Genomic DNA, 26,276 nt, shown 5'->3' with positions numbered 1-26,276 from the left:
CAACATCTGATTTTCAGACATTCTGTCTGGATCAAACAGTTGAACTTCAATTTCACTACGCTTGTAACTTGTTTTTCACAAATTTACCACATGAGTGAAAAGTGCGCTCTGACCTGTGGGTAAAATAAATGCGCACATAAAAGACCTACTTCCTTCAACGTTCGTACTAATTTATCTCTTTCGATGGAATTCAACTTCAATACACACATCCATACACAAATGAAACACTTTCACATGATTAATCTACGAAAATTGGAAGTATTTGATGATTCATAATAAAAAATATGATGATTTTTTGAAATATGATGAACTTTTGAATATACGATCTGGTTTGATGATAAAATCTGACATGGTACCTCATTTGCCTGCCGTTGGTTAATCGTCCTTTTTAAGTTACAGTGAAGCTGTTTTAAATTTTATCATGAAATGGGTACACAGAACTTGCTTATCCGAATAATCGTCGAGAGTTCCGAGTCCCAACTCATTGCCGATGAAAACGAAAGACGGATAATATTTGTGAGTCTATACATAGTCTATTACATAGCCAGTGGAAATTTTTCAACTGTCTATCTATAGACTATCGCCCATGCTAAGATAATTTGGAAAATCATGATACAGCCTAAATATAGAGGAATGTGTTTATATTTGTTTCAGTGAGAAATGCGCTCTCAGGTAATAAGGCGGGCAGAGGCCAACTGCATGGCTGTGCGGGTATATCGCACAATCCATAGCCAAACTGGAAAAAGGAGATGTGAAACAGAGATTTTTAAGTTGATCCTCGAATTGCATATTCATGAGTACACTTTCTTTATTGAATGCGGACAATGGGGCCTTTTTAATGGAAACAGTTGTCAAGCAGGCACCTCTCTGACCTCCAAGGACCTCTCAACTTTCGGCTAAACAGGAACATTCTTTACGCGTAGTCATTTGTATAGCCAATTGAACCACACGCTAAATTCCCTATTGTTATGCAGATATGAGGTAAAGCCATTCACGGCTGGCCAGTCGGTGTTGGCTCGCTGACAAATGCACACGATCACGTCCCCTTCAATTGGCGACGACACGGTTCTGTATTTTGATCACTGGCTTGGTGAGTGAAAACATGATCTGAAAATGACCGAGCCGAGCACACCTGACGCACACAAGGTAGGTAATATTCCAGTTTATTGAGGTTGAGAGTTTTTTTCTGGAATGTGATATCATGTTCGGTGAAAGGATTAGGCCGGCGAAAATCGGTAGGATCGATTCTAAGCGAGATCGATTCTACTCGATTGTATGTGAACTGCCTTGATTTCCTGAAAGCAACAGTGTTGGCACCATAACCGGCTGAGTTGGGCCTTGAGGGTGGGGCTTTGTCGTGGTACATTCTGTACAACATGTTGACGGAAAACTTGATCCACTCATATATATTTCTCTACCGCAAACGTGCTCTCAAAGAAGGGATCTCATACCGGAATATAAAAACACAGTCGCGGCGTTTTACCGCTGGGAAATGCTGTAACTCGCTGAATTGTCGATATATATATATATGCAAACGATCAGTTCGTATAGAAATTTAACAAAGAAAGTAACAAATAGCGGGTCATTATATATGGCGACTTGTTTGTTGTTTCGACCATGGAGGTACTACCTCCATGTTTCGACACAGTTTTGTCCGGATATAGTCACTGTGATAGAGCAGTTTTGAAAACAGTATACAGAAATAAGGCATAGGAAACTATGTTCGGCCTCATCTGAACGTGCATGAATAAATACTGTTGGTATAATGAGTTATGCACGATCATAGCTACGTAACCTCGTCACTGAAAAGTTGTCAGTTGAGAGAAAATGATGAATTGTTATGAGTCACCGTGTCATGACGTCGGGAAACCTCTCTACATGGATGAGTTAGAGACGCCCGACGCGTTTTACCTCTTCCAAATTATGCTCATTTTCAGTACAGCTGCAACCGCACGACTTAAAAATAGACTAAGAACACGCCTCATCTCACTCAAAGAAAGAATATACTATTTGGGAAAACCTGAATCGTTGCATAATAGCATTGTACCGTCAGACCCCGCTAATTGTACCTTTATTCGTCTGGTAGTTCGAACAATACCTCAAAATCCTTCCATGAAAGGATTCTATGCTGTTTGAATTGTAATTACATGGGAAAATATTGAACATTGTGTTGTTCGATAGACCTGTGTGACGCTGGCCATGAAAGGCGCGTGTATTTATTCCCCTACACGAAACTAAGACCAGTAACTTTCACATTGTAAATAGTAGTTCTATGACGGAACTGCTGACGAGTAACGAATAGAACCGACCGACGATTCATGAACGAACAAGGTCAACGGTTTCGTGAATATGCCTGCAGTGATAACCATCGGTAACGGAGATGTTGGTTTTTCCCTTGCTGCCGGTTCAACGTAAAGTGGGCAAATATTTCAACGGCGCTGTTTGAATGGTTTTGAACAATTGTATGGAATGTTTTCCGCGGAGTCAACATTCCACAAAAACCAGGTACGGATTAGACACGTTTACTGAGAAAACATACCATTTGCCCAAAGACCCTTTCGACAAGCAGAAGGTCACGTGTGTCCTCCTTGTCCATGGGATCAGCTCTTGACAGTGTATATCGCCGTTCAAATCAAAATATCTCTTCACAATCGACAGGACGACAAGTGAATATAAAATTTTTGAATGAAAACGTGTCCCAGAAAATTTTCAAATACCTATGACCTTAAGCCTGGCTCTAAAGCCTGCCACGTGACCCAATCGAACGAACATGCCTTTAATACAAACATCTGAGATCAGTGCCCGAATATCTACAGGAAACGTCTCCTTCAAATATCGGCATCACTCTTCCAACACCCGCATACTTTAGTCTTCCACTGCGAGTCATATCTCTCCTGCGTCAACCTGAAGTAGTTTAATCGATGAAAAGGGCTATTGTTACAGTATATTTGCATTTCACTTTAATCAACAATTTCTTTCTGTAACCAAACTTTCCTTATTTAAAACCCTCGGACCCTAATTGTGTTGGTCGCACCCAATTTAAAAAAAAAAAACAAATTGTAAAAAGTTCCGACCGACCAACTCCATTTACTAATGGAATGTCAACACAAAAATATATTTGTTTGACTTAACATATTAATATTGAGGCTGAGATAAATGTGTCACTGGTTCCGGTAACTAGACTTACCCTTTTTTATTTTTCAACTCTAAATATTTTTTCATGAAAATAGAAGGTTACATCAGGTTAGTCCAGGAAATACTATTTCATAGGTTTGATGATCGATTTGTTGTGTTCGTTTAACCAACGCTGGCAACTTCAACACGGAGTATATACCAGGGTGGCTGGGAACCCGTCCTCCCATTCTTGAAAGCTTGAAGAGCCCACTGTCATATTTGTTTGTTTTGTATAGTTATTGTCAAGAAAGATGTTGCTTACTAAGAGCCTGGCATAGGAATGGACCGAGTACAAAAACAAGCTCTTTTGAAGGGTATTAAAGATGATTAAAGTAATGCAATGTTGATCACGAATTGTCAAGTTAGTTCAAAACTCGCCCCTTCTAGTAATTTCATGAACCCTGCAGCTCATCGATCCATGAAAGCACACTTTTCGCCTGAAAGCAAAGAATCCATTCATGAGTGGACACATTTACCGATAGTGCTTATATATCTTGGGAATGAGAAAGCATAAAACGTATGCTGAATTTAAACACAATACATACTTCTGTTCAACTACACGGCATAGTCGTTAGGGTGTGTCTGCGATTATGATAGAAGTTGATGTGTTACACAAACTGAAAGGGTACCGTTTATCGACCTGTTTTCACGGCAAAAATCTTAATTTTCGCTCTTCCGTCCACCGTCTTTATCCACTAAATGCACCATAGAATAAACACAGCTTCTTATCACTGGCAAGGCACTCGATAACACAATACTTTACTATGCAAAGTAAGCCTGCAACTACAACACTAATCTAAAAATAAAATGAAACAAAATAAAATTTTGCTTGTTTGACACAACAGTCATGTAAAATTTACTGTTTATTTGGATTTTAAATATGTCAGTTGTTATTCTATTGTAAAACAGTTTACCAGATGAAGTGCATTCAACACCTACTATCGATAAAAAGCACATTAAATTTACCCGTATAGTAAGGCATTCATACTATGTTTATAAATACAGCGCACTGTTTCCCCCTGTAAACTCAGTGTCATAGAATGCTGCCCTTTGAATGCTCTATAATTCAATAATTAATTGCCATCAAAATATAACATGACTAGATGTTGGTTAGTCAGGTATTCACCGTTTCCCGACAGATGTTTTGTTGTCTATCGGCGCTTATATGCTAATTTACTTCAAAATTTCAGGCCGCGGATCTCAACGCTGTGGTAATCAGTGACGGCCTTGGGAACGTCAATACGTCAAGTACTACAACGTTGAACAGAGCCAGTAGTGATGTTGTAGTGTATCGCCAGCCTGCCGGCACGACCGATTACTCTTACCCTGGCTATACAAAGGATTCGACGACGAAGAAGGACGTCTATCGTGCCTGCGGTTGTGTCTTCATCTTTCTTTTCGTGTGCGCATGCGTTGCTGTCGCTCTGGTTTTGGTGTATTTGTGTAAGTATAGTAAGATGTGCTATTTGTCTAACCCGTCCAAATGCTTGTCTTGTGTAGTTTTAGTTGTAAGGCCATAATTGTCAAAGTACTTGTGATAACAATAAAATTGAAGAGGTTGGTTAATAATAGAGAATTGTTTATGTTTGAAACAATACGATTAAACCAACTTGTCATCATAAATTTTTATAGTTGGCGTTAAATGTCAGTTATAGATGTAATTTCTACCCTTTTACAACTGGTTAATGAGGTGACATTTTCTCACTGTCTTCAGGGAAGAGGGCTCCAGACGGAAGTCGCGAGAATCCAACAGAAACATCAATCAGTAAGTTCTAATTTTTCATTTTCCTGAAGCTACTTTTATATGTAGTAATCTGCACATAACGGTGACGTGTCTTTGAAGAAAATGATTACTTGTGTTAACAGAGTTGAACGACTGTATAAAGCATAGCTTTTACTGTTCGCTTTCAAGGAAAAATAAATGCCGAGGAGAAATTTGAATTGTAGAGGCTCTAACAATACCACATCCTCCTTGGGGTAGAAAATTAGTTTCCTTCTCTTTTCTTAAATGCGAGCATACCCGCTTGATTATGTCATATACTGCAGCTTAGTGTTGGTCAAGTAGGGCTTGCCCTTTGGACATAACTATTTATGCGTACCTGATACTGTGTGGATGTATAATCTGGACTGAGCACGTCCGATACCTTCCAGTTAGACCGATCCCTTCTAGCTAGAAGAAATTTGAAACTACCGTGACAAGGATGACGACTTATTTTAGACCCTCTACTTGACAACATTCACCCGAAGTAACAAACTGAATGTTTTCAATACAGGTGAAATATATTTCCGAGGATCGTTTTCGATAGTCAGTATCAATGGCACCGCCGCTGTGTTCATCGACGAATACAGGGACATCGATTCGGACGAATTTGTGGAACTGGCGGGCAGAGTTGAAGAAGCGGTAAGCGTGACGCTGTGCTTCTAGAGCACTTTAACGCTTTTGAGCGCCAAAGTTACACCTTTAGAAAACATACTCCGGTCAATTTTTTTCAGATTTTGGTCAAAATTTTGATAACAAACTGTAGCCAATGAAATGTGATGTGCATTCGGTCCAAAATTATACAAAATTACAGAAAATTTCATACAGATTGGTAAAGATGTTGCACTAAAATTTTGGTGAGAACAATTGCAGCACTCAAAGGGTTAATTTCTGAGTTTGCGCATTTTCTCGGCGGCAAAAACGTAATGGGATACTGAGGTCTACCCTGGGTCACGTGCCCTGTGAGGTTGATCGCAAACACATGCAATGATGTAAATGTATCGTGTAGGAAAGTAACGTGGAACTATGGCATGTTGAATGTAAAAAAAATATCGACGAAAGTCTTCTCATATAACGCACAGCCTGCCGTCTTTCAAAGTGTAGATATGCCTTTATTATTTGTAAATGCTACAAATGATTGTAGTTCATCAACAAATTATCGTTTTAGAAGTTCACTCACATGGGTACAGTTTTTTGTAAACGAGCATTACACCATTTACCAGTTTACCAACGCATAACAAGAACATGACATTGTATGAACAGTTTGACATCTTAAGCTAACAATATGTAGATTAGAGTTCATTTCCTTCGGAAATCATTGATGAAGCCGTCAAAAAAACGAAGGTAGTACCACCGTGGAGGTAACAGGACCCCTTTACCCCTATGGTACCACGTGTCACATTTTACGGCCCTCTGATCCATGATATGTTGTCACGTGCACGACATATATGTTCATTTCTGCATCTACTCGTAAGTCGGAGACACGGGTTTGCCGAGATCAATCACCATGATGCCTCTATGAAGGGGTAAATTGGCGCGTCAACACGTAATAAGACGCTATCTTTGTTTTTTCCGTCTTTGTCCACAGCTAGATAATACTTACAGAAATAGCAACATTTCGTCAGACTTCATGTACAGTGAGGTCGTGTCCTTTCGGTAAGTTGATCGTCCCAAATATCAATTCGTTAAAACGTGGTTCCGAGAGGAGCCAGAGTCTTTTGTCAAGCTACAATGGTTTAATTATAATCTTGTCATCTCCTTGTTGATATATCGGCAGAGAGACAACCTTAAGCTAACATTAATCACAATTTTTGTATTTTTCATGAGTAGTGTTGTAAGTGTTCTATCTTTGCCAGGGTCGAACCGGTAGCGAAACGATGATTCATGGAAAAAAGTGGTGACGCTATTTAAAAATTTTCAGAAATATGGGGTTACCTTGTTCTCCTTAAGTCCTGCGATTGCCTTTACCTGAAATAATGCACCATGTTTATTTTTATAAATACTCAGAAATGGCAGCATCATCTCAGATTTTCTACTGGCATTTGCATCACCTGAAGAAAGGACAATGAATGATTTCCAAAATGACGTCAGAGCAACTATTGAAGAATCTTTACAAGAAGGAACGTTTGACTTTGAAATTGATGTACAGTCACTCATTCTTGAAGGTGAATTGCGAGCTGACTCTTGTTTTTGCTGAAAGTGCAATGATACCTTTTTCTCCATTCAATATGTGAACGCGTGAAAATGATATATGATAGCCTGTTTCAATTATTAGGATAAGTAATTACAATACCCGGTCCAATTTTGTACTAATATCTTTTTGCATCTCAGGTCACGTCATCGCCAAAGTATTGTTTTATGGTTCTCAGCGCTGTTTGTTAGCTAATAATTGCACGCCCTACCAAACCATATATGTGTTTTATTTTATAACTTCCCTTTATTAGCACTGTTTCTCTGTTCAATACTGATAATTTCACACAGTCTACTGTCACCGTTATGTAACTGGTACTGACGTTTTATGTGATGAAGATGATGATGATGACGATGATGATGACGATGATGATGATGATGATGATCATAATCATGATGGTGATGGTGATGAAAATTCTTGTCTTTAACTATTTATTCCATTTCAGAGTACACTCCAACTCAACCAACTTCACCTCAAACACGTAAGTATTAAATACGGAGAGAATGAAAAGTTGTTGTAAAACGATGGTGGCGCTAACGACTAGGAATAAAATTATGAATAATGTAGCAGACGGATATATACATTTGACACCCTAAATCTATTTGCAGATTATTGTCGTCTTGGTTTTTGCTAGAATTTATCAGGCGGGAGCAAGTGCAAATAAAGGCTATATATCAAAGAGCATATATGAGTGCACACACAGTCCCCCACGAAGAACATAATTAAGAATAGTTTGGTAATTAAAGTCGCATGTTATTGTCAAATAATTACATTTTCAGCGTGTATTAATACGTTTAAACGTAAATATGGTCTCTCAACATATGTACGCCTTTGCACTTGTCGTTCAACTTAAATAAATAGATTTCAACTTTCAATTAGCTTTCAAAACTCCGTCCCTTGCACAGTAATACATTTATTCGATAAACAATCCATTGCGTCCACTGTCGAAGTCCTGTATATGAAGTCTGTGATTGGGGTTTATTTTCCCAGCTCAGTGCGAAGACGGAGAGGTGTCTTGTCGTAATGGAGGGTGTATAGTTGAAGAAGATCAATGTAATGGAAGGGGAGACTGCTCTGAAAACGAAGACGAGTTGATCTGTGGTAAGGCCTCCATTTATACATAATGGGCTTTTACTGACCAGTTTTTATCTGTTGAGAGACACACAGACAGACACACACAAAGACACACACACAGATTGGAGGTTGAGGTGATATGGTGCATTTGTGCCAGTGAAAGAATAAATATTTTAACTTATTTTATCACTCGATAACCAAAATGGTGTTAGCATTATTCATCCAATTATTCGTTTAGGTTCATTTTTCAATCGATCCTTGAAATATGCAGTCAGAGAAACGTAACCGAATTTTTACGTATTATTGGACTTTCAGTGAGTTTTGGCGAGAGAGGCGTGAGCAATGGTGGAGTAATCAACGTACGGATTGTCCAGGAAGTGTTTCCACTGTGTGCAGACAACTTGAATGAACTTGTCTCTGATATCATTTGTAAACAAATGGGATACAAGTATGTAACAAAGTGTAAACAGATGTGTGTCGTTGCTTTCTTAACTATGCGTAAAACATGATGGAGAAGAATGGCTTAAAGGGAAATTGGATTCAATTGAGCCTTATGAACTTTCTGTGAAATCCCCAAAACAGTCGTTATATTTGATTTGTAGCTATTTCTGTACATAAACACTTAAAACACGTATATTTCGCCCAAACAATTATGGAGAAAGAAATCATAAATAGATATTATAACTGCTGAAAGAATTTAAATGCATTATTTCTGATGTTACAAAGTTATGGCATATATGGCATATATGGCAACGTGGCTACTGAAGTAATGCGCAATTTAAGCGTTATCCAATAAAGTCCGACGATTTCATTTTCCCACATCCCCACATGTCAGTTTCCATTTTTTTACCTCATCAACATTATTACCGTTAACAAATGTAATTGCACATCCCCCACAACAGGAAGTCTATCAATTTCAAAACGGTTCCAGTCGACGGCGCGAATTCAAGTTTTGCAGTACTTTACGAGGATATAGGAGAGTCTGAGAGATGGCTGTCCGGCTTGGTACAAATAAGGTAAATCGTCATCTGATTTTTAAGACATTTTCGTTCACGTGAACTTTCGACGTTAGGGCCAGCCACATTGTCACAAAACTAGATTACTCAAAAAATATATAATAAGTAGTTTTATGTTTTGAAGCCCAGTGACCTTATTGTGTTTGAAGGATTGCCGCAGGTGTTATAAACGAAAAATTGCAATGCTCGTATAGAGGTTATAGGTTATATAATTTTACATGGTCGCTAAGGCAAAAAAAAAAAAAAAAAAGAAAGATCGTTTTGGTCACCGCGCGCGTCATTTCAGAACCTGCGCGTCATGTCTTTTTTTTGGGGGGGGGGGGGTTACATACTCATCTGTATACAGCTATCCTTGATATCCCTATTTGCATGTCCAAATATACTAAAAAGAAAACGGAAGTATTATGCAGCCAGTGATAAAAGACAATAACTGTTGCATCAATAGTGCCAAACCAGCATTGTTAGGAATGAAAAAAAGAAAGAAAACCGCGCCGTCGCCTCACTTTCGCTAAATGTCAAGGACAAGAAACAGTTTTTTTGGCCTAATGTTAAAAGACTTTGTGAGAGATGACATCACTAAATAACAAAGATTTCCCGCAATTTCTTAGAGAATGGTTATAAACATACTTCGGTGCAACCAATGGGTAGAGTCATCAGAATTGTTAACCAGTGCACTACTGCCTTCCTGTTTTCAGGTCCAACTGTACATCGAATATGCTGAGCTACGTACAGTGTGTGGAACACGGTAAGAAACACGCCCTTTTTTAAATTTATCTTATTCATTAATTCGCTTTTAGCCGAGGGGTATTTAAGATTAAAGTCGTTGCTAGGTGATTTGATGCTGTGGCAAGATGTAAAAAGAAAGGAAAATGTCAGAGTGTAAAAGATCGTTAAGCTACTGTAAAACCATTAATTATCACGAGAATTTAATTTCACTCACAAGGGTTTAAGTTCGCTAGTTTTTGCAAACAAAACAATTAATTCTATTGTTATTTAACATTTTTACTTGCATTTAATTCAGCTGATTTATGTTCCAGCGAGCAGAGCGAAATTAAATCCAAGTGAAATAACCGGTAATGCTTTAAAAAATCTTATATTGGTGGCGACATCTTTGTTCGTTTGGTCGTTTCGTTGTTATTTGTATTTTCTTTGTGGATGTTTTTACTTGAAGCATTATCAAGTGTCCACCATTGACAAATCTTCAGACACCGAAATAACTTTCCTAGAGGCGCATTCTATCTTAAGGTAGTATGCACCACGAAAGTGAAAGACTTAAACTTTTGTTCTAACATTCCTCAAGGAATCTTTCAATCATTAATTCTCTTTCAAAATCAAGAATAAAAATAGGGGTCACCATGCAAATTTTGGTACTAGAGAAACAAATTACCCAAGATTTACCGATATTAGAAATTCAAAATGGCCGCCATCCCTGTGTTAACTCTATGGAGAAAAATAAAAATTTTCGAATTTCGAAAAACTAAGCCAGTGAAAAGTTTTCTTTCACCAAGAGCTTTAAAATGAACCTCCACATGTGGTATATCAGAAGAGAATTGTAAAAGTTTGAGAGTCCGAATGTCTGTCCCCGAGGTGCGTTCTACCTTAAAAATGGTATTAGGCCTACATAATCGTTCAAGTGTACAAATTTTGTTAGGTGGACGGCATTTTCTTAGTCTTTTGCACACATAACAATTTGGTTGTCTACAACTGATTTCTGTTTATTGCAGATTGTGGAACGAGGCCGGCCATGGACGTGAGCAGAGGTCGCATTGTCGGGGGTTCCGACTCACTACCCGGTGAGTGGCCTTGGCAAGTGTCCATCGCCGAGTCGAGTCAATCTCACGCGTGTGGTGCAGCACTCTTGTCCGATCGATGGATTGTAACTGCAGCCCATTGCTTCCTTGATGAGAATGAGTAAGTGTTGAATTTCTCTCATGTTCTCTCCATTTACTTGTAATAAGTGATTTAAAAGTAAAGAGCCAAATAGAGAGTGTTGTAACATCTTGGTATTCCTAGACGGATGCGCAAATATCGTCGAACGGTTGATCAATGCACTGAAGCACATAAAAATTCAAGAGCACATGAAACTGCTTCTGGCGATGTGCAGCTTTTCGGAACCTCGTAACCAATTAGTTAGCGAAAACTCTTTTGTTTCTTAGAATACTTTGCAAACAGCCGACCAACAACTCGATAACTCTGGTTACAGACTCCCTGAAGTGCTTTTAATAACGACGATATCCAAACTTGAATCAGATACAATCTTCCGGCACGTTGCACGTTGGCAACTTCTTCATTAAACTTCTTGCCATTTAAAGTAAGGTGTTGTTTTATGAAACGTCATTAAGGATCATTACATTGACAGTGTTGCACTAATTGGTCAGCATTTGAAAGAGCGGGAAAGGATCATAAATATTGCATAAACGCCAAATAAAAAATACGTACGTTTCTGGTAACCCGACCTACCCTATTTAAAACCCTCGGACCCTAGCCCTTTTAAAAATTCACACATTATTTGCCAGATTTTGCTCCCTTTTTGATGAGTCACACTGATTGAAAAATAAAAACAAAAGGGCATGTTTATGGAACACAATCATTTTCATACGCCTAAGTTGAGACGTTCATATCTTGCAGTAAAATCAACGCCGAACCTCACATGTGGTTGGCAAGTCTAGGTCTGACTGACCTCTCAGCTCGTTATCGTGGGGTAGAAAGACCCTTCAAAGCCATCCACATCCACCCAGACTACGTTTCGACGACAGACGACAACGACATCGCCATGGTGGAGCTCACACAGCCGATCGACTTTACCGACCTGATAAGGCCCGTCTGCCTGCCGACCAAGGAAACTGTCTTGGAACCTGGAACTGTTTGCTATGTGACGGGATGGGGAGCAACTGTGGAAGACGGTATACTATTCAATATCAGACGACATCATAAGCATAGTCATCTTTGAAACGCCCGACCTCTTTCGAAAATTCCGACAACACATTTTTCACAACTTTAATGCATGCTATATCTTTTGCTGTATCGACCTAATATTACACATAGAAAAAGGTTTGGATCTTTCAAACCCTGTTTTTCAGTGCATATTACTTTACTGGTGGAAAGCGAATTTCCAAAGAATGGTCTTCAAATTGTTTTTTGGATAGTTTTCGCGTATCAGAATTACTATGCAGTGACTCGAACTTTATGGATATTGACCTGTCTCTTTCAATGCGACATATCCTCAAAGACTATTTCATACAAATCCATTTATTTAAGGTCTGTTTCGTTCGGTCTTCCCTTGCATGCTTTTCATATCTATGCAAGTGATCTATTTTAAGCTAACACATGTATGTGCATGCTTGGACTAGCTGACTCCAGAACGAGGCGATCAGATAGATTCAAACCATCGCTGCTCAATACCGGCCTTACGGGGAAAGTCCTCGATGGCCTCATGAAAATATATCAAGTTCACCACGCTTTACAAGCTGCCGATTAGTTGTTCTGAAACTGCAACTTTTACACTCCCCGAGCAAAATGTGATTTTCTAGTTCAAGAAAATAACATATTTTATTGTCTTACAGGAGATCCGGATGAAGATCCAGATATCTTACAAAAAGGTTTGGTACCTGTAGTATCAAACGAAGACTGCGAAGGCATGCTCCTGGAGTCAACGATAACTCCCAGGATGCTGTGCGCGGGATATAGTGCAGGGGGAGTCGATTCTTGTCAGGTATCTTACGATTATTCACACAAGTCAAACGTTGAGAATGATATCATTAATTTTACAAGACGAAAGAGCATGTATGTTTCTCTGATACAAAGCGGAGCAGCCGGGCTGTCGGAACATAATAAAACCATTTTCAGTAATAGAGCGCGAAGCCACTGCAGTGAACTGCAATAAAACTGCTCACACTAATTAGTTTCAGCTGTAGCCAGCTGGCAAAGTCGACAACATTGTATGTCCCATGCAGACAGTTTGTCTGGGGAAGTTGAAATAAAAAAAGATTTGTACATGGACCAGTGCATGGTAATGTTACATTGTATCTTAATCTTGAACACAGGGTGCCAATCGTAAACTCTCATTTACAACCCGAGCCTCAGACAGAGCTAGTTTTGCCTTTGTACAAGCAGACTTTTTGTCTGTATCAAGTAGCCTTGTTCAACACCAAAGTAGCCACGGCTACAGCTGAAACTAATTAGTGTAAGCAGTTTTATTGCAGTTCACTGCAGTGGCTTCGCGCTCTATTACTGAAAATGGTTGTAAAACATGCTACGTCATTCATGACTTCGTCCAACCGATACAATGGTACTATCGAACAAGCTGTTAAAGTGATAAAGTGTGATGTGCTAGAAATCAGAATCATATTAAACTCATTTATCGGTTAATTAATAATTTCCAAATTGTTATGCTCAATATAATATATATATATATATATATATATATATATATATATATATATATATATATATATATATATATATATATATATATATATATATATATATACACACACACACACATATAGTACACGGATGTCTTTCGTGGGAAATGACAGTGCACGATGCTAAAGGCAGATGAAGTCACTTCATCTGTCTGAAGATTGCAGGATGCATGAAACTTAAGCAACAGATATTATTACCTTGTAATATATATATATATATATATATATATATATATATATATATATATATATATATATATATATATATATATATACATATATGTGTGTGTGTGTGTGTGTGTGTGTCTGTCTGTCTGTCTGTCTGTCTGTCTGTCTGTCTGTATGTCTGTGTCTGTGCGTGTCTTTGTGTTGTCTACGTGTCTGTGTGTTAGTTTGAAAAATAGCTTGCAAATATTAATCATGCACAGACAGAAAGATAAATACACTATTACACTGTACAATCGATAAGATGAACCTGTACCATTTTTTCAGGGTGACAGTGGCGGTCCTTTGGTATTCGAAAGTGAGCCTGGTCATTGGTTTCTCGCCGGCGTGGTCAGCTTTGGGGAAGGATGCGCCCGAGCGAACAAACCGGGCGTCTACAGCCGCGTCACGTCGTTTTTGGATTTTATCTACAAGTACCTGTACGAAACGTCGCTTGTGTCCGAAACATCGCCTCCTCCTCCACCCAGGACTACGACAAAATCAGCGTCAACTTCTAGCCTTCCACCTGTCCCGTCGACCTCAAAGGCGCCTTCGAAAACCACGACCTTAAAAAGTAGCGAAACCGAGGGTAGTCAGTTTCACACCATAGGCGAAACCTTTCTGCCGACTTCTGCGTCCGAACATCAAAAAGGAATGAGCACAGAGGATTTTGCTTCGCATTCACCGACCGGCTTCACTTCAAAAAGCGTTCTTTCAACTCGTGGTGTTGACAGGGAAAGTACAAGGTTAAGCCAAACCACAGAAAGTGTAGAATTTACAACTCAGATTTCCACAGACTCTCTCACCTCCACAACCAATGAACATCTCACCAGTGGTGGCCCACTGCCGACACAGCCAATAACCACCATGCCGAAAACAACCAGGCAAGCTGTAGCAGGTAATCTCACAGCACTCATTTTGATAGTTCCAATTGATACCAATGGACAGGAAAATAGGGGAAGATAGGTTTGCAATCATATTAGAAACAGGGAGAGCAATCAGGTGTACTATACTCAAACCACTAGATTTTCTTTATTCTATCTGAAGTATTTCAAATTTGTACATCATTTTTAGTTTCCTTGCTAGTCGAATTTTACTCAATCTCTTAAACTAAGCAATAGCAAAAACGTAGACGAGCTTAATATCATAGTCTTGCGTGGTGGATGGATGCCGAATAAAAAATGACATCACAGCGTGGAAAAATGATTAATCTATTTTTATAAGCTATGTTGTCTTTCGATTTTATTTTCACTCAGAATGCAATACGTTTTTTGAAGAGGTGTGTGCAGATGGAACACAGTGCATCCTGAAATATTGGAAATGTGACAACAAAGTGGACTGTAATGACGGCAGCGATGAAGAAGACTGTTCTCTAGGTAGTGTACAGTTTCTGATTTAAAATAAATCTTGATTCGTCGCCAATTTTTTTGCAATCACTACTGTAACATTAATCCAGTGTCATTACTGCTAGACAGCATTGTTTTAAAACAGCGAATGTTTTCCTGCTTTGTGTTTAAATGAACAGAGTGCGGAGATGGAATTGTCGCCTGCAACTTGGGCTCACACTTCGGTTGCATCCGGGACACCCAGCTCTGTGATGGCGTTAATCATTGTATAGACGGCTCGGATGAAATAAACTGCAGTAAGTGTCCCCCCCCCCGTTACTATGCTTCGTTCATTATTCAATATCAATCTACCATGTCTATGTAAAGACCAAACTGTGAGTGTTAACATCGTATTTACTGACAGAACCTAATTACTTACCTTTGTGAATTTAAATGACACAAAAGGCTGTTTTACCATAATTATGCTGATGAATAAGGGTATGCGGGCAAGATTCTTGAACTAAATAAATACGTCGGTACATGCATTAAATGGAAACTGCTTAAAATAGGCGTTTTATATCACGAATTATCGTATTGCAAGACCTGTATATGCATAGTAGTTAAATATTTTAAGGCAGTTCATGTCACGAAAATGAAAGACTTGAACTTTTGCTCAAACTCTTCTAAAACAAATTTTCAACCATTCTCTTTAAAAAATCAAGAATAGAAATCGGGGTATCCGTGCAAGTTTTGGTATTACATAAACAATTACCCAATTATATTTATCGATATTTGAATTTCAAAATGGCCGCCATCCCCATGTTAAACCTATGCAAAAAACACGATTCCCGATTTTTCACAAAACTAAGGCGGTGAAAACTTTATTTACTCCATTAGCTTCAAAATAAGACAGAACAAGTTGTAGGCCAAAAGAATATATCTGTCCCCGGGGCGCATTCTACCCCTTATTAGGTAGAATGAAGCGAGAAATCTCATTTCCGAATAATGGCTGAGGATATACATGTATGCTTTTTGATGCAGCTTGTGATGAGTATACTGAGTTGAAATGTGTCAGCGATGGTTCGTGTACACTGAAGGAGTACAAGTGCGACACCATCGAAGACTGTACAGATGGCTCTGATGAAACAGAGTGTGACTGTAAGTGTGTTTTTCGAGATTCGTGGCAGCTGTTAATTACATGCCTCGATGTGAGTGCAAATGAGTGCATTGATTTAAATAGGAACATCCGGGGAGTTAGCGGGCCGTGTAAACGATATATTAACCGGTTTCCATAGCCCTTCGGTGTTTTCGACCTCAAAATAGACGCCTAGCGCTAGATGTAAAATATCCATGCGCGCACTGCTATTTTGAATTTCGTTAAAATCCGTTTGATGCTGGTCGTAAATGGTAAAAATTAATGGTAAAAATTGTTTGAGAATGCCATGCATATAACTAAATGTCATATAGTTAACTGTGAAGGGGCATGTAATACCGTAAAAATATTATTGCCTGAATACATGGTTTTATGTGCCCTCGAGGCTGGGGACAATTTGCCCTTCTGGCGTCGAGCAGATTGTCACCTTCTCTCGGGCACATAAACCCATGTTTTCAGGTAATAATATATAATACTTCATACAGTATTCATGCCTCTACTTCACATGAGTAACGAAAGATGCTGGAATTTAATTTATAGTAACAGCCTGTGTATACCCTATGTTGTATACCCCTGAAAGTAACACTTTAAATACGCTATAATGAAGAAATGGATCAAGGCCGCATACATATATTTTATCTGAGCCATTTTGGGCAAAATCTCTATAAACTGTAAAATTGCGGAACACGTGTTATTGTGTTCTGTCTTTTTGCTGACGATTGAAACCTTAATTAAACCGCTTTCTCCCATGCAGCACTCTGCAGCGACGATGAAATGATGTGTCGTGACCGCAGATGTCTTTCGAACACTTACGTATGCAACGGACGGGCGGAATGTTCCGAGAAAGAAGACGAATTCTCATGTGGTTAGTGCTATAGTTTTGTAAAATTTCTTCTCGCACGCTGCAGAGGATTGGAGTTCATTAGAAAGAAGACGAATTCTCATGTGGTTAGTGCTGTATAGTTTTGTAAAATTTCTTCTCGCACGCTGCAGAGAATAGGAGTTCATTAGATTTTGCCATACTGAAAATAATATCGAACATATTGTTTAAGTGAAAGAAAGGCAGTCGTCGGAACTGCGCGTGTGCGACTTTCTTGTTTACAAACAATGTAGTTCATGCATGATATCCAGATGCATCAAGTCAGCATAGCTGCAACATTTAAATTTTACGATATTCATTGTTAACAAACATGTTTTAACTTTCATCAATCGCAAACCTACCCTACAGTGTTTACATCGGTCGTAGGGATCCCTGGCGACCTTTGAGCAGAGTTCCGACGAGCGCCTGCCTTTAAGAAGTCCAATATGTTGATATGAATCAACCTTCTCAATGTAATAGTGACAATTTGAGACGCCAGCATTTGAAAGACTTCATCTATGTTGACCAATTTTTTGTTCTGCAATCCTATCTCTCTGTCAACAGTTACTTTTGCTGAGACAGCAGCCAATAATAGCGGTACATTAAACGTCCGCATTGGGACCAGTATCTTGCCATTGTGTGGGGATGAGTTGAATCAGTTCGTCGCCGATATGGCTTGCAGGCACCTCGGATATGAGTAAGTGGAGTTATACTCTTTTTAGTCAAATAGGGTATATATATTAACATCGCAATTGCATACATTTCTTGGAGTTCATTTCTATGATCTCGCAATGAAACTAATCTGAAATACATCCGGGACTAATCTGTGCATTTGTTTCATTGTCAGTACATGTATATCATTAGCAATTGACCTATCAACACATTGTCCCATGAGTGCCATGTGCAGACCCGCACGTGACATCAGTATTAAGTCAACCTGTAGTATGCCCCTCGAAATCGAAAGACTAACTTTCACTTAGAATTTCCTTAGCGAAATTTAATAAGTTCTAATGATTCTTTCAAAAATGAAAACAAAATCGAAGGTCACCATTTATATCTTGGTACTAGAGAAATGAAAATTAACATAAAGTTACCGATATTTAAATTTGGAATTCAAAATGGCCGCCATCAATGTGTTAACTCTGCGGGCAAAAATAAATTTTGTATTTTCACAAAAATAAATGAAAAATTTAGTCACTCCTTGCGCTATAAAATAACCAACAATAAGTGTTAGACCAAAACAGATATTATAATAGTTCCAAAATATCCGTCCCCAAGGCGCATTCTACTTTGAAATTTAAGGTCGAACGCACCTCGGGGACAGATATTCGGGCCTTCAAATTTTATCAATTTTCTTCTGACCTACCACTTGGGGAGGGGGGCTCATTTTGAAGCTCTTGGCGAAAGAAAAGTTTTCATCGTCTTAGTTTTTCGAAAATCGAAAATTTTATTTTTTCCCATAGAGTTAACACAGGGATGGCGGCCATTTTGAATTTCAAATATCGAGAAATCGCAAGTTTTTTCACTCTAGTTCCAAAGTTTGCACGGTGACCCCTGATTTTTATTCTTGCTTCGGTAAGAGAATGGTTGAAAGTTTCACTGAGGAAAGTTTGAGCAAAAGTTTAAGTCTTTCACTTTTGAGGTGCATATTACCTTAATTGCAAACAAAATGAACATGTCTTGCTAAATCGTTTTCACATCTCATCTACCAAAGTATAAACAGCATTAAGAGTCAAGAGAATATTGCTACTCATCGATTTAGAGTTTTCTAACTTTGAAGTTAATTCATAAGCAGAGTCTTTGTCAAAATTCCATTTCAGAAAGTCGGTTGATTTCGGTGCAGAACCCATTAGCAGCGGGGAAGTTATCTCCAGCTTCGCGCTGTTGTCTCGCAACATTCCCGAGAACACGGAGTTTTTAACATCTCTGGTACGAGAAAGGTAAGAAGTCGTTTCCGTTTTAAAGCAAATCTCAATATAATTGATTTTTACGATTGGTAAATGCCACTGTTACTTGTTATCTGTACGTGCCAAAGGTCGAATATCAAAACGTTTAAATGCACTTTATAATTACTGTAAATCATTACGTTCTCAATGTCTTAGCTATGGACGCGAAGGACACTGTAGGTTATTATACCTCCATTGTCACTCTTTGTATTTTATTACAATCAATATAGTATGTAGCCTCGTCCTTCGGATATGAATTCGTTTCATTCAATACTGTGACATTAATCGAAGATATGAGAAACGAACCTCTCCAGTTAAAATGGAGTCACTGCATTGTCATCTTCGGTAAAAAATAGATATTTATTCAGTTTTATGTATAATCATGATATTTTCAAACAACTCAAGTGAGTGACTGCAATTATGAAGTGTGTATACATTTCCTTTGCATCGCGACAGTGAGACAATATTGTCATTTCAGGCCGACGTGTTCCTCAAACAGTCTCGGGTTCGTGCGGTGCGCAGAACACGGTAGGAAACACTTTCTCCTTGTCTTTTGCCGATTTTGACATTGTAACGCATGCTCTGTGGGTAATATTGACCACACAAACAAAAGGCTATGTAGTTCGTCATAATGAACACATTAACGGTGATTTATTGTTTTGACAGGAAAGAGACAGTACATCACTAAAATCCTTTTTCTTCACTGAAGTAATTAGACCGAGTAAATTTGCTTTCTTATTCAAGGTAACTTGGATTTATCATATTGTTTATAGGACTGGTGTATTGTGCATCAGTTAATTAGTCCCCACGGACACCGTCCGGGGGGACTTATAGGTTTGGTCATGTCCGTGCGTGCGTGCGTGCGTCCGTGTGTGCGTCCGTCCGTGCGTCCGTCCGTTCACGCAGATATCTCAGAGATGCCTGGAGCGATTTCATTCAAACTTGGTACAGGGATTACTTCATATGTCATACAGATGCACGTCGATTTGTTTCGTGATACGATCCAATATGGCTGCCAGGCGGCCATTTTATTACGATTTTTTCATGTACAGAGCACAACTCAGGCATGTTTCAACTGATTTTATTCAAAGTTGATACAAGGACATTGACCAATGTCATAGATATGCACTTCAATTTTCTTGGTGATACAATCCAATATGGCCGCCGTGCGGCCATTTTGTTACGATTTTTTCATGTACAGAGCCATAACTCAGGCGTATCTCAATCGATTTTATTCAAAGTTGGTACAAGGACATTGACCTATGTCATACATATGCACGTCAATTTGTTTTGCGATACGATCCAATATGGCCGCCAGGCGGCCATTTTATTATGATTTTTTCATGTACAGAGCCATTACTCAGGCATGTTTCAACAGATTTTATTCAAAGTTGGTACAAGGACATTGACCAATGTCATAGCTATAATGCACATTAATTTGTTTTGTGATACGATCCAATATGGCCGCCAGGCGGCCATTTTGTTACGATTTTTTCATGTACAGAGCCATAACTCAGGCATATCTCAACCGATTTTATTCAAACTTGGTACAAGGACATTGACCTATGTCATACACATGCACATTGATTTGTTTTGTAATACGATCCAATATGGCCGCCGTGTGGCCATTTTATTGCGTTTTTTCATGTCCAGAACCATAACTCAGACATGTATCAAGCGATTTTATTCAAAGTTGGTAAAAGGAGATTGACCAATGTCATACATATGCACGTTAATTTGCTTTGTGATACGATTGGTCATACATTTGCACGTTAATTTGTTTTGTGATACAATTCAATATAGCTGCTGTGCGGCCATTTTGTTATGATTTTTTCATGTCCTGAACTCAGACATGTATCAAGCGAATTTATTCAAAAGTATTTTTATCACAGTATTTTTATCACAGACCTAATGAAGAGGACTCTATCCTCTCTGAGGACCTGTAATCAAAGTACCCATTAACAAGTGGGGACTGTGTCATCAACGATGACTTGATTTAAACTTGGAGGCGTACTTTTTGCGTGGCCTCCAAAGCAACAATTCTAGTTAGGTTGGGATATAAAGATAACTTCACTCCTTTTGTACCACCACTAATTGTGTTGGAATTTGGTAGCTTTTTGTATGGAGGTATACCATGCATATTTAGGCACGCTGGGTGTATTTTTCACAGCGGAGTTACAACTTTGTAATACTTGCATATTTCTCAGAGTGTGGAAGAAAGCCGGCCGTTGACACTAGCAGCAGTCGTATCGTTGGTGGCACACAGGCTCGACCTGGAGAATGGCCCTGGCAGGTCTCGCTGGCGACGAGTGACAACGGACACACGTGCGGAGCATCTATACTGTCTAATCGGTGGCTTCTTACGGCTGCCCATTGCTTTAAAAATCCATCGACACAGTGAGTAATGCGTTCAGTGTAGCAGATGTTCAAATATTTATTATATGCAGTATTTCAGTTTGGTAATATACTTTCATGTTATCAAATTTTATTATCCATTTTCCTAAAGGTTACATCGCTCTCAATTGCACCTGAATTTCCGTGAGTTAAGACGAACCCAGTCTACATATCCCATATCAGCATTTGCCTGCTTTCATCAAGGACTGTTTTGTTTGTATCATTTTCCCAGGGAATTAAGTACAGACCATCGGGCATGGTCAGCAACATTCGGCGTGGTTGATCTGAACGACCATCGTAGAGTTCGGAGACGGCTGAAAGCGATACATCTGCAGCCGAATTACGTTCCAAGTTCCGACGACTACGATATCGCCATGGTCGAATTGGTACAACCGATCAGTTTTACGGACGAAATCAGACCAATATGTCTACCGCCGAGAGATATGACGATTCCTACCGGGGACAAGTGTTACGTAACCGGTTGGGGAGCAACGTCTGAAAATGGTGAATATTTATCTGTATTTCCCTTCATTTATTTCTGATTTAAAGTACTCTGTCTCGTTCTGCGCCAAAAATCATGTCGGAATGAGCAGTGCGCTTGTCGATAGGTCCGATATCATTGATAGCTGAATTTTATTCCGGACTAGAATTGACTTGTGAACAACAAGAGCAACAACAACAACAGCAACAACAACAACAACAACAACAACAACAACAACAACAACAACAGCAACAAGTTGTGTGTTGTATACAGCTTTGTGGTGGTAAGGCATACATGCGTGTATGAAGTTTCGTCTGTCACACTGAATCTGTCTGTCAAGTATCTGTCAGTCTGTCTGTATGTATGTATGTATGTATGTATGTATGTATGTATGCGTACATGTATGTAGTTTTCACTTACACTGAGTACCACATTTCACGATTTTAGGTATTGGTTCAGATTTTTTGATGGAAGCAGCTCTACCCATTGTCCCTAATGATCAGTGTGCGGCCAGCTTGACAAATTCCAACGTAACCAGTCGGATGCTCTGTGCAGGTTACGACGTAGGGGGCGTCGATTCGTGTCAGGTTAGGCGAAACACACTTTGCTTCCAGACTGTCACTTATAATACCAAGTTCTGACCAGACCCGTCGGTTGATGCCATATATCGCGGTCACTATACTCAGCTAATGTTATGGACGTATACGTCCGATGTAATCACATTTATGAACCGTTTATAACTTTCCACTTATGTGAGTATATTTAAAGAGTAAATACTTACCTTACATCATAGTGTTTGTATTATCCTCATCATTCTACATGCGCAGATGTATTGGCTTGAATTAAATTGTAATCGACAAATTTGTGTCTGATGGGGATGAACAGTCTGATGTGACGTATATTGTGTGCATTACAGTCAGGAGCTATGTTTGAAACCATATTGAATATCGGTATTGACAGAACGGTTCTAGTACATAAAATCTGATTAGATTCGGATGTAGATATGGCGATGCATCTAAAATAATTACTTATGATTTCAGGGCGACAGTGGCGGTCCGTTTGTTTGCGAAAAAGAACCGGGTCGGTGGTATCTTGCTGGTGTGGTAAGCTTCGGAGTAGGCTGTGCTCGACCGAACAGTCCCGGCGTTTACAGCCGTGTCACCGAGTATCTTGACTTCATTTACCAATACTATCAGCCGTGACGGATTCTACAGCAAAGTCGAAGTGTGCCAGTCTTGCCAGAAGTGAACGATACAGCATCGAGTTATGTCTTCCAGTTAAATTATGCTGCACAGAACTCTCTTTATACTTCATAGCAGTATTTTAATATTCAGAAGGGTCGTACACCATGCCGTATTTAAAATCCACCCTTTTACAATAAATGATGCAGGTGCCTTTAGAAGATTGAACCAAACCAACAGTCAATGTGAAATTCGCCTGAAGGCTTAACCCTCCCATACCAGGTTCCTTATATGTAAGCTTACCAAACCTCTGGAAAGCAATATGATTTTTAAAGAAATGGCTGCTTAACGGTTAAGACCCCGATAGCCACCGCTTTGCGGTGAATATTCTCTTTTCAGCAGCAGTACGTTATTCGAAAAGCAACAAAAATATTAGAATAGATAGCTTTGAGCGATAACGGAGCATGTGCATATTTTCTCGTCTTTTGTTGGGTACCAGCTGTGTACCATCACGAACACTTGCTGTCAGGAGGTGATTAATGCAAAAATCTGTCAACATTAATTATGCTCTCAATAATGCATTGATCTCCCTGAAATTCCAATCAGGAAAGACTTGTAAATTCAGCTTTTGTACTTCGCTGTAGTTAAGGTTGTAATCGTCCCGTGAAAAGCACGTGCCACTAAAACATGGCGCGGATACACATGTGCAATTTATCTTCCCGATTTCTCATCAACTCACGTGCACACGTCGATGGGGAAAACACACGTTAGCGACTGTGTCTTTTTAAGTCTCCCTCATTGGTCAATATTTACCCGGACAAACGCCCTCGGCGGCAAATACATGCATTGTTTCCGCGTCACGCATTGCGACAATCATGACAAAACGTACGTAGCTTACTCTGACGTTGCAACAATAGCGTCATCAAGCCAAACACTCAAAACAAACTCAAATACTCCAAACAAACGGGTAGATATCTCTCTTTACGGAAGCTAAGCATCCGTTTTATGGTGTACCAATATTAACTTGTAGAGGCTTTTGAATGTATATAATCGTCTGTAGCACCCACAGTCTGTTTATACTCGTGGCATATACATATGTTATTTATATAGATTTTTATTTAATACATATGGCATACTTTATTTTACAAAAATAACAAATTTAGACAACTGATCGAAACTACGCAAAGCGAAAACTGGTGAATTGACAATGACTTTTCGCTATTCATTCATTTCTATTTTTTATAGGTAGCGCAACGCTTTTAAAAGGCTTGTTTTATACATGGATGTTTTAATGTCGAGCAAATAGCTCCCTGTCGACTCAACTGACGTTTTAAAAAGAATTTTTTCAATCGCAATTTACTAACACTGCCCGTTTGACAACGATCGATGTTTCAGTTAAAGCTTGTGAGTAAAACGTGACCTCGAATTCAGCAGCAGATCCTCTGCAGTTCAGGGGTCATTCTATTACTTCTTTTGGGTTCAAAGGTCAACGACTTTATCTTGCCGACAATGCCATCTTTACAAATCAACAAAATATTTCACATTTTAACCATTTATAGAGGAAAGGTAGCAAGCACTTCTCAACAGGTTTTTTCGAGAGGAGTAAAATGTACGTACTGTCAAGAAAAGTACTTAATGAAACGCTACGGTAAAATGGACAAATTTACATACTATATTTTTTCAGCGACCTTGTGAATATGTAAATAGCCATTATTAGCTTCCGTCTTGTGTGTCTAAAAGCATGATCAGTGTATGGAGAAACGGTCTTGTAATATACATATAGTTTTCATAGCATAGCTTTTACCCGGCTAGGACCAAAATAATATTCGCCTCTAAAGACACATGCCTCCCTAACACAGAGTAAATAGGCAGAAAACCATTCTATATCTATATTTATTGTATTTTATGTATGTATGACGTAAGTATGATGTAAGGATGACGCAATCATCAATTAGCGATGGCAATCAGGATTTATTATAGTGTGATTAGATTATAATTTATGCGGAAATGGTTATTTATGAACCAAAATATCATATTGTTATTTTTTTTATTTAAGGTAGAATATGCGCCTCGGGAACAGAAATTCAGATCCTCAATTTTTTTACAATACTTCGCTGTTCTGCTGCTTGTGTTAAACCAAGCTTGTGGAGCAAATTATTTTTTTTATAGTTATGTTTTTGTCCATATTGAAATTTTAGCCTTTTTCCTCATACATTTCACACAGGGATCATGGCGGCCATTTTGAATTTTGAAATATCGGCTAGCTGTGGGTAATTTGTTTCTCTACGCACAATTTACTCGGTTATCCCTGATTTTGATTCTATTTTTATGATTCTTATTCAAGTAAAGACAAACTGCATTTTAAAATATTCCCTCTGGAACTTTTTAGCAAGAGTTAAAAGTTTCACTTTCGAGGCGTGTATTAGATTGCTTATAATTTCCGCCTATTATTTTCATGTTTTAAGGTATTTCCTGATTCTCAGTGACGTCAAACTATTTTCTTAGTGAACTATGTGTTTATTTTTATTCCGTTAATAAACATTGTTTCTTTAAAAATGAATCATTTTAGCACCAAGCTTCTGTACTTATGGATTACGTCAAGATCCTAAGTTACACATGACTTTGCATAACATTTTATCGTACGTAACCCGAATATATATTGTCATCGTATTGCGTATGGTTTGTCTTCTCAGAAAAATTATCAAGCATTTAGGCTAAACGTGCCATTTAAGTGTTACACGTAAGGTCTAAGCGAAATTGTGTTTGGAATTGTATCCAAATACCAAACTTACGGCCACGGCGATATTAGCAGTGTTTATGGAGTTTGAAAAATTGTCTTTTGGCACTCTGGGAAGACTGTATTGAATATCGCATCGATAGCTGTTGCAGACAAATTACATATTTTATCATGCATGTGGCTACCACAAACTGTTCATGATTCGCGTTGCATTTACTGGCGTCACGTTTCGACGACACGCACTGCATGCTTTACTGTCCAATATGAACGAATTTCAAACACAATTCAGCACTAGAAGTGTACTTACATGAAATCATATAAGTGAAGACGAGGTAAGTACAACTCCATGGTTTTTTGC

General features: G+C 38.8%; 1 protein-coding gene across 1 annotated transcript; it reads left to right on the top strand.

Moving 5' to 3' along the window:
- The first annotated feature begins 686 nt into the window (after positions 1-686).
- LOC139115317 (transmembrane protease serine 9-like) lies at positions 687-24,473 on the top strand. Its single transcript, XM_070677339.1, has 26 exons — positions 687-1,146; positions 4,365-4,617; positions 4,889-4,939; positions 5,448-5,575; positions 6,522-6,589; positions 6,941-7,098; positions 7,570-7,605; positions 8,115-8,225; positions 8,514-8,646; positions 9,101-9,214; positions 9,910-9,959; positions 10,939-11,125; positions 11,843-12,117; positions 12,778-12,926; positions 14,131-14,740; positions 15,099-15,218; positions 15,368-15,484; positions 16,209-16,325; positions 17,075-17,185; positions 17,744-17,876; positions 19,000-19,119; positions 19,604-19,653; positions 21,333-21,522; positions 21,752-22,023; positions 22,448-22,587; positions 23,041-24,473. Exons 1-26 carry the CDS (start codon positions 1,114-1,116, stop codon positions 23,200-23,202), a joined length of 3,888 nt encoding a protein of 1,295 aa, XP_070533440.1. The 5' UTR covers positions 687-1,113; the 3' UTR covers positions 23,203-24,473.
- The last annotated feature ends 1,803 nt before the right edge of the window (positions 24,474-26,276 follow it).

Source organism: Ptychodera flava, chromosome 17, assembly GCF_041260155.1.
Source record: "Ptychodera flava strain L36383 chromosome 17, AS_Pfla_20210202, whole genome shotgun sequence".
Classification (NCBI taxonomy): domain Eukaryota; kingdom Metazoa; phylum Hemichordata; class Enteropneusta; family Ptychoderidae; genus Ptychodera; species Ptychodera flava.
Note: the sequence above shows the minus strand (reverse complement) of the source record. Positions and strands in the feature narration are given on the sequence as shown.

Bases quoted from the DNA above. Each gene is read 5' to 3' on its own strand.
- LOC139115317 (XM_070677339.1), top strand. From the start codon at position 1,114: ATGACCGAGCCGAGCACACCTGACGCACACAAG. The intron at 8,647-9,100 runs GTATGTAACAAA...CCCCCACAACAG, and splicing joins TGTAAACAAATGGGATACAA to GAAGTCTATCAATTTCAAAA. The intron at 15,219-15,367 runs GTAGTGTACAGT...TTAAATGAACAG, and splicing joins TGAAGAAGACTGTTCTCTAG to AGTGCGGAGATGGAATTGTC.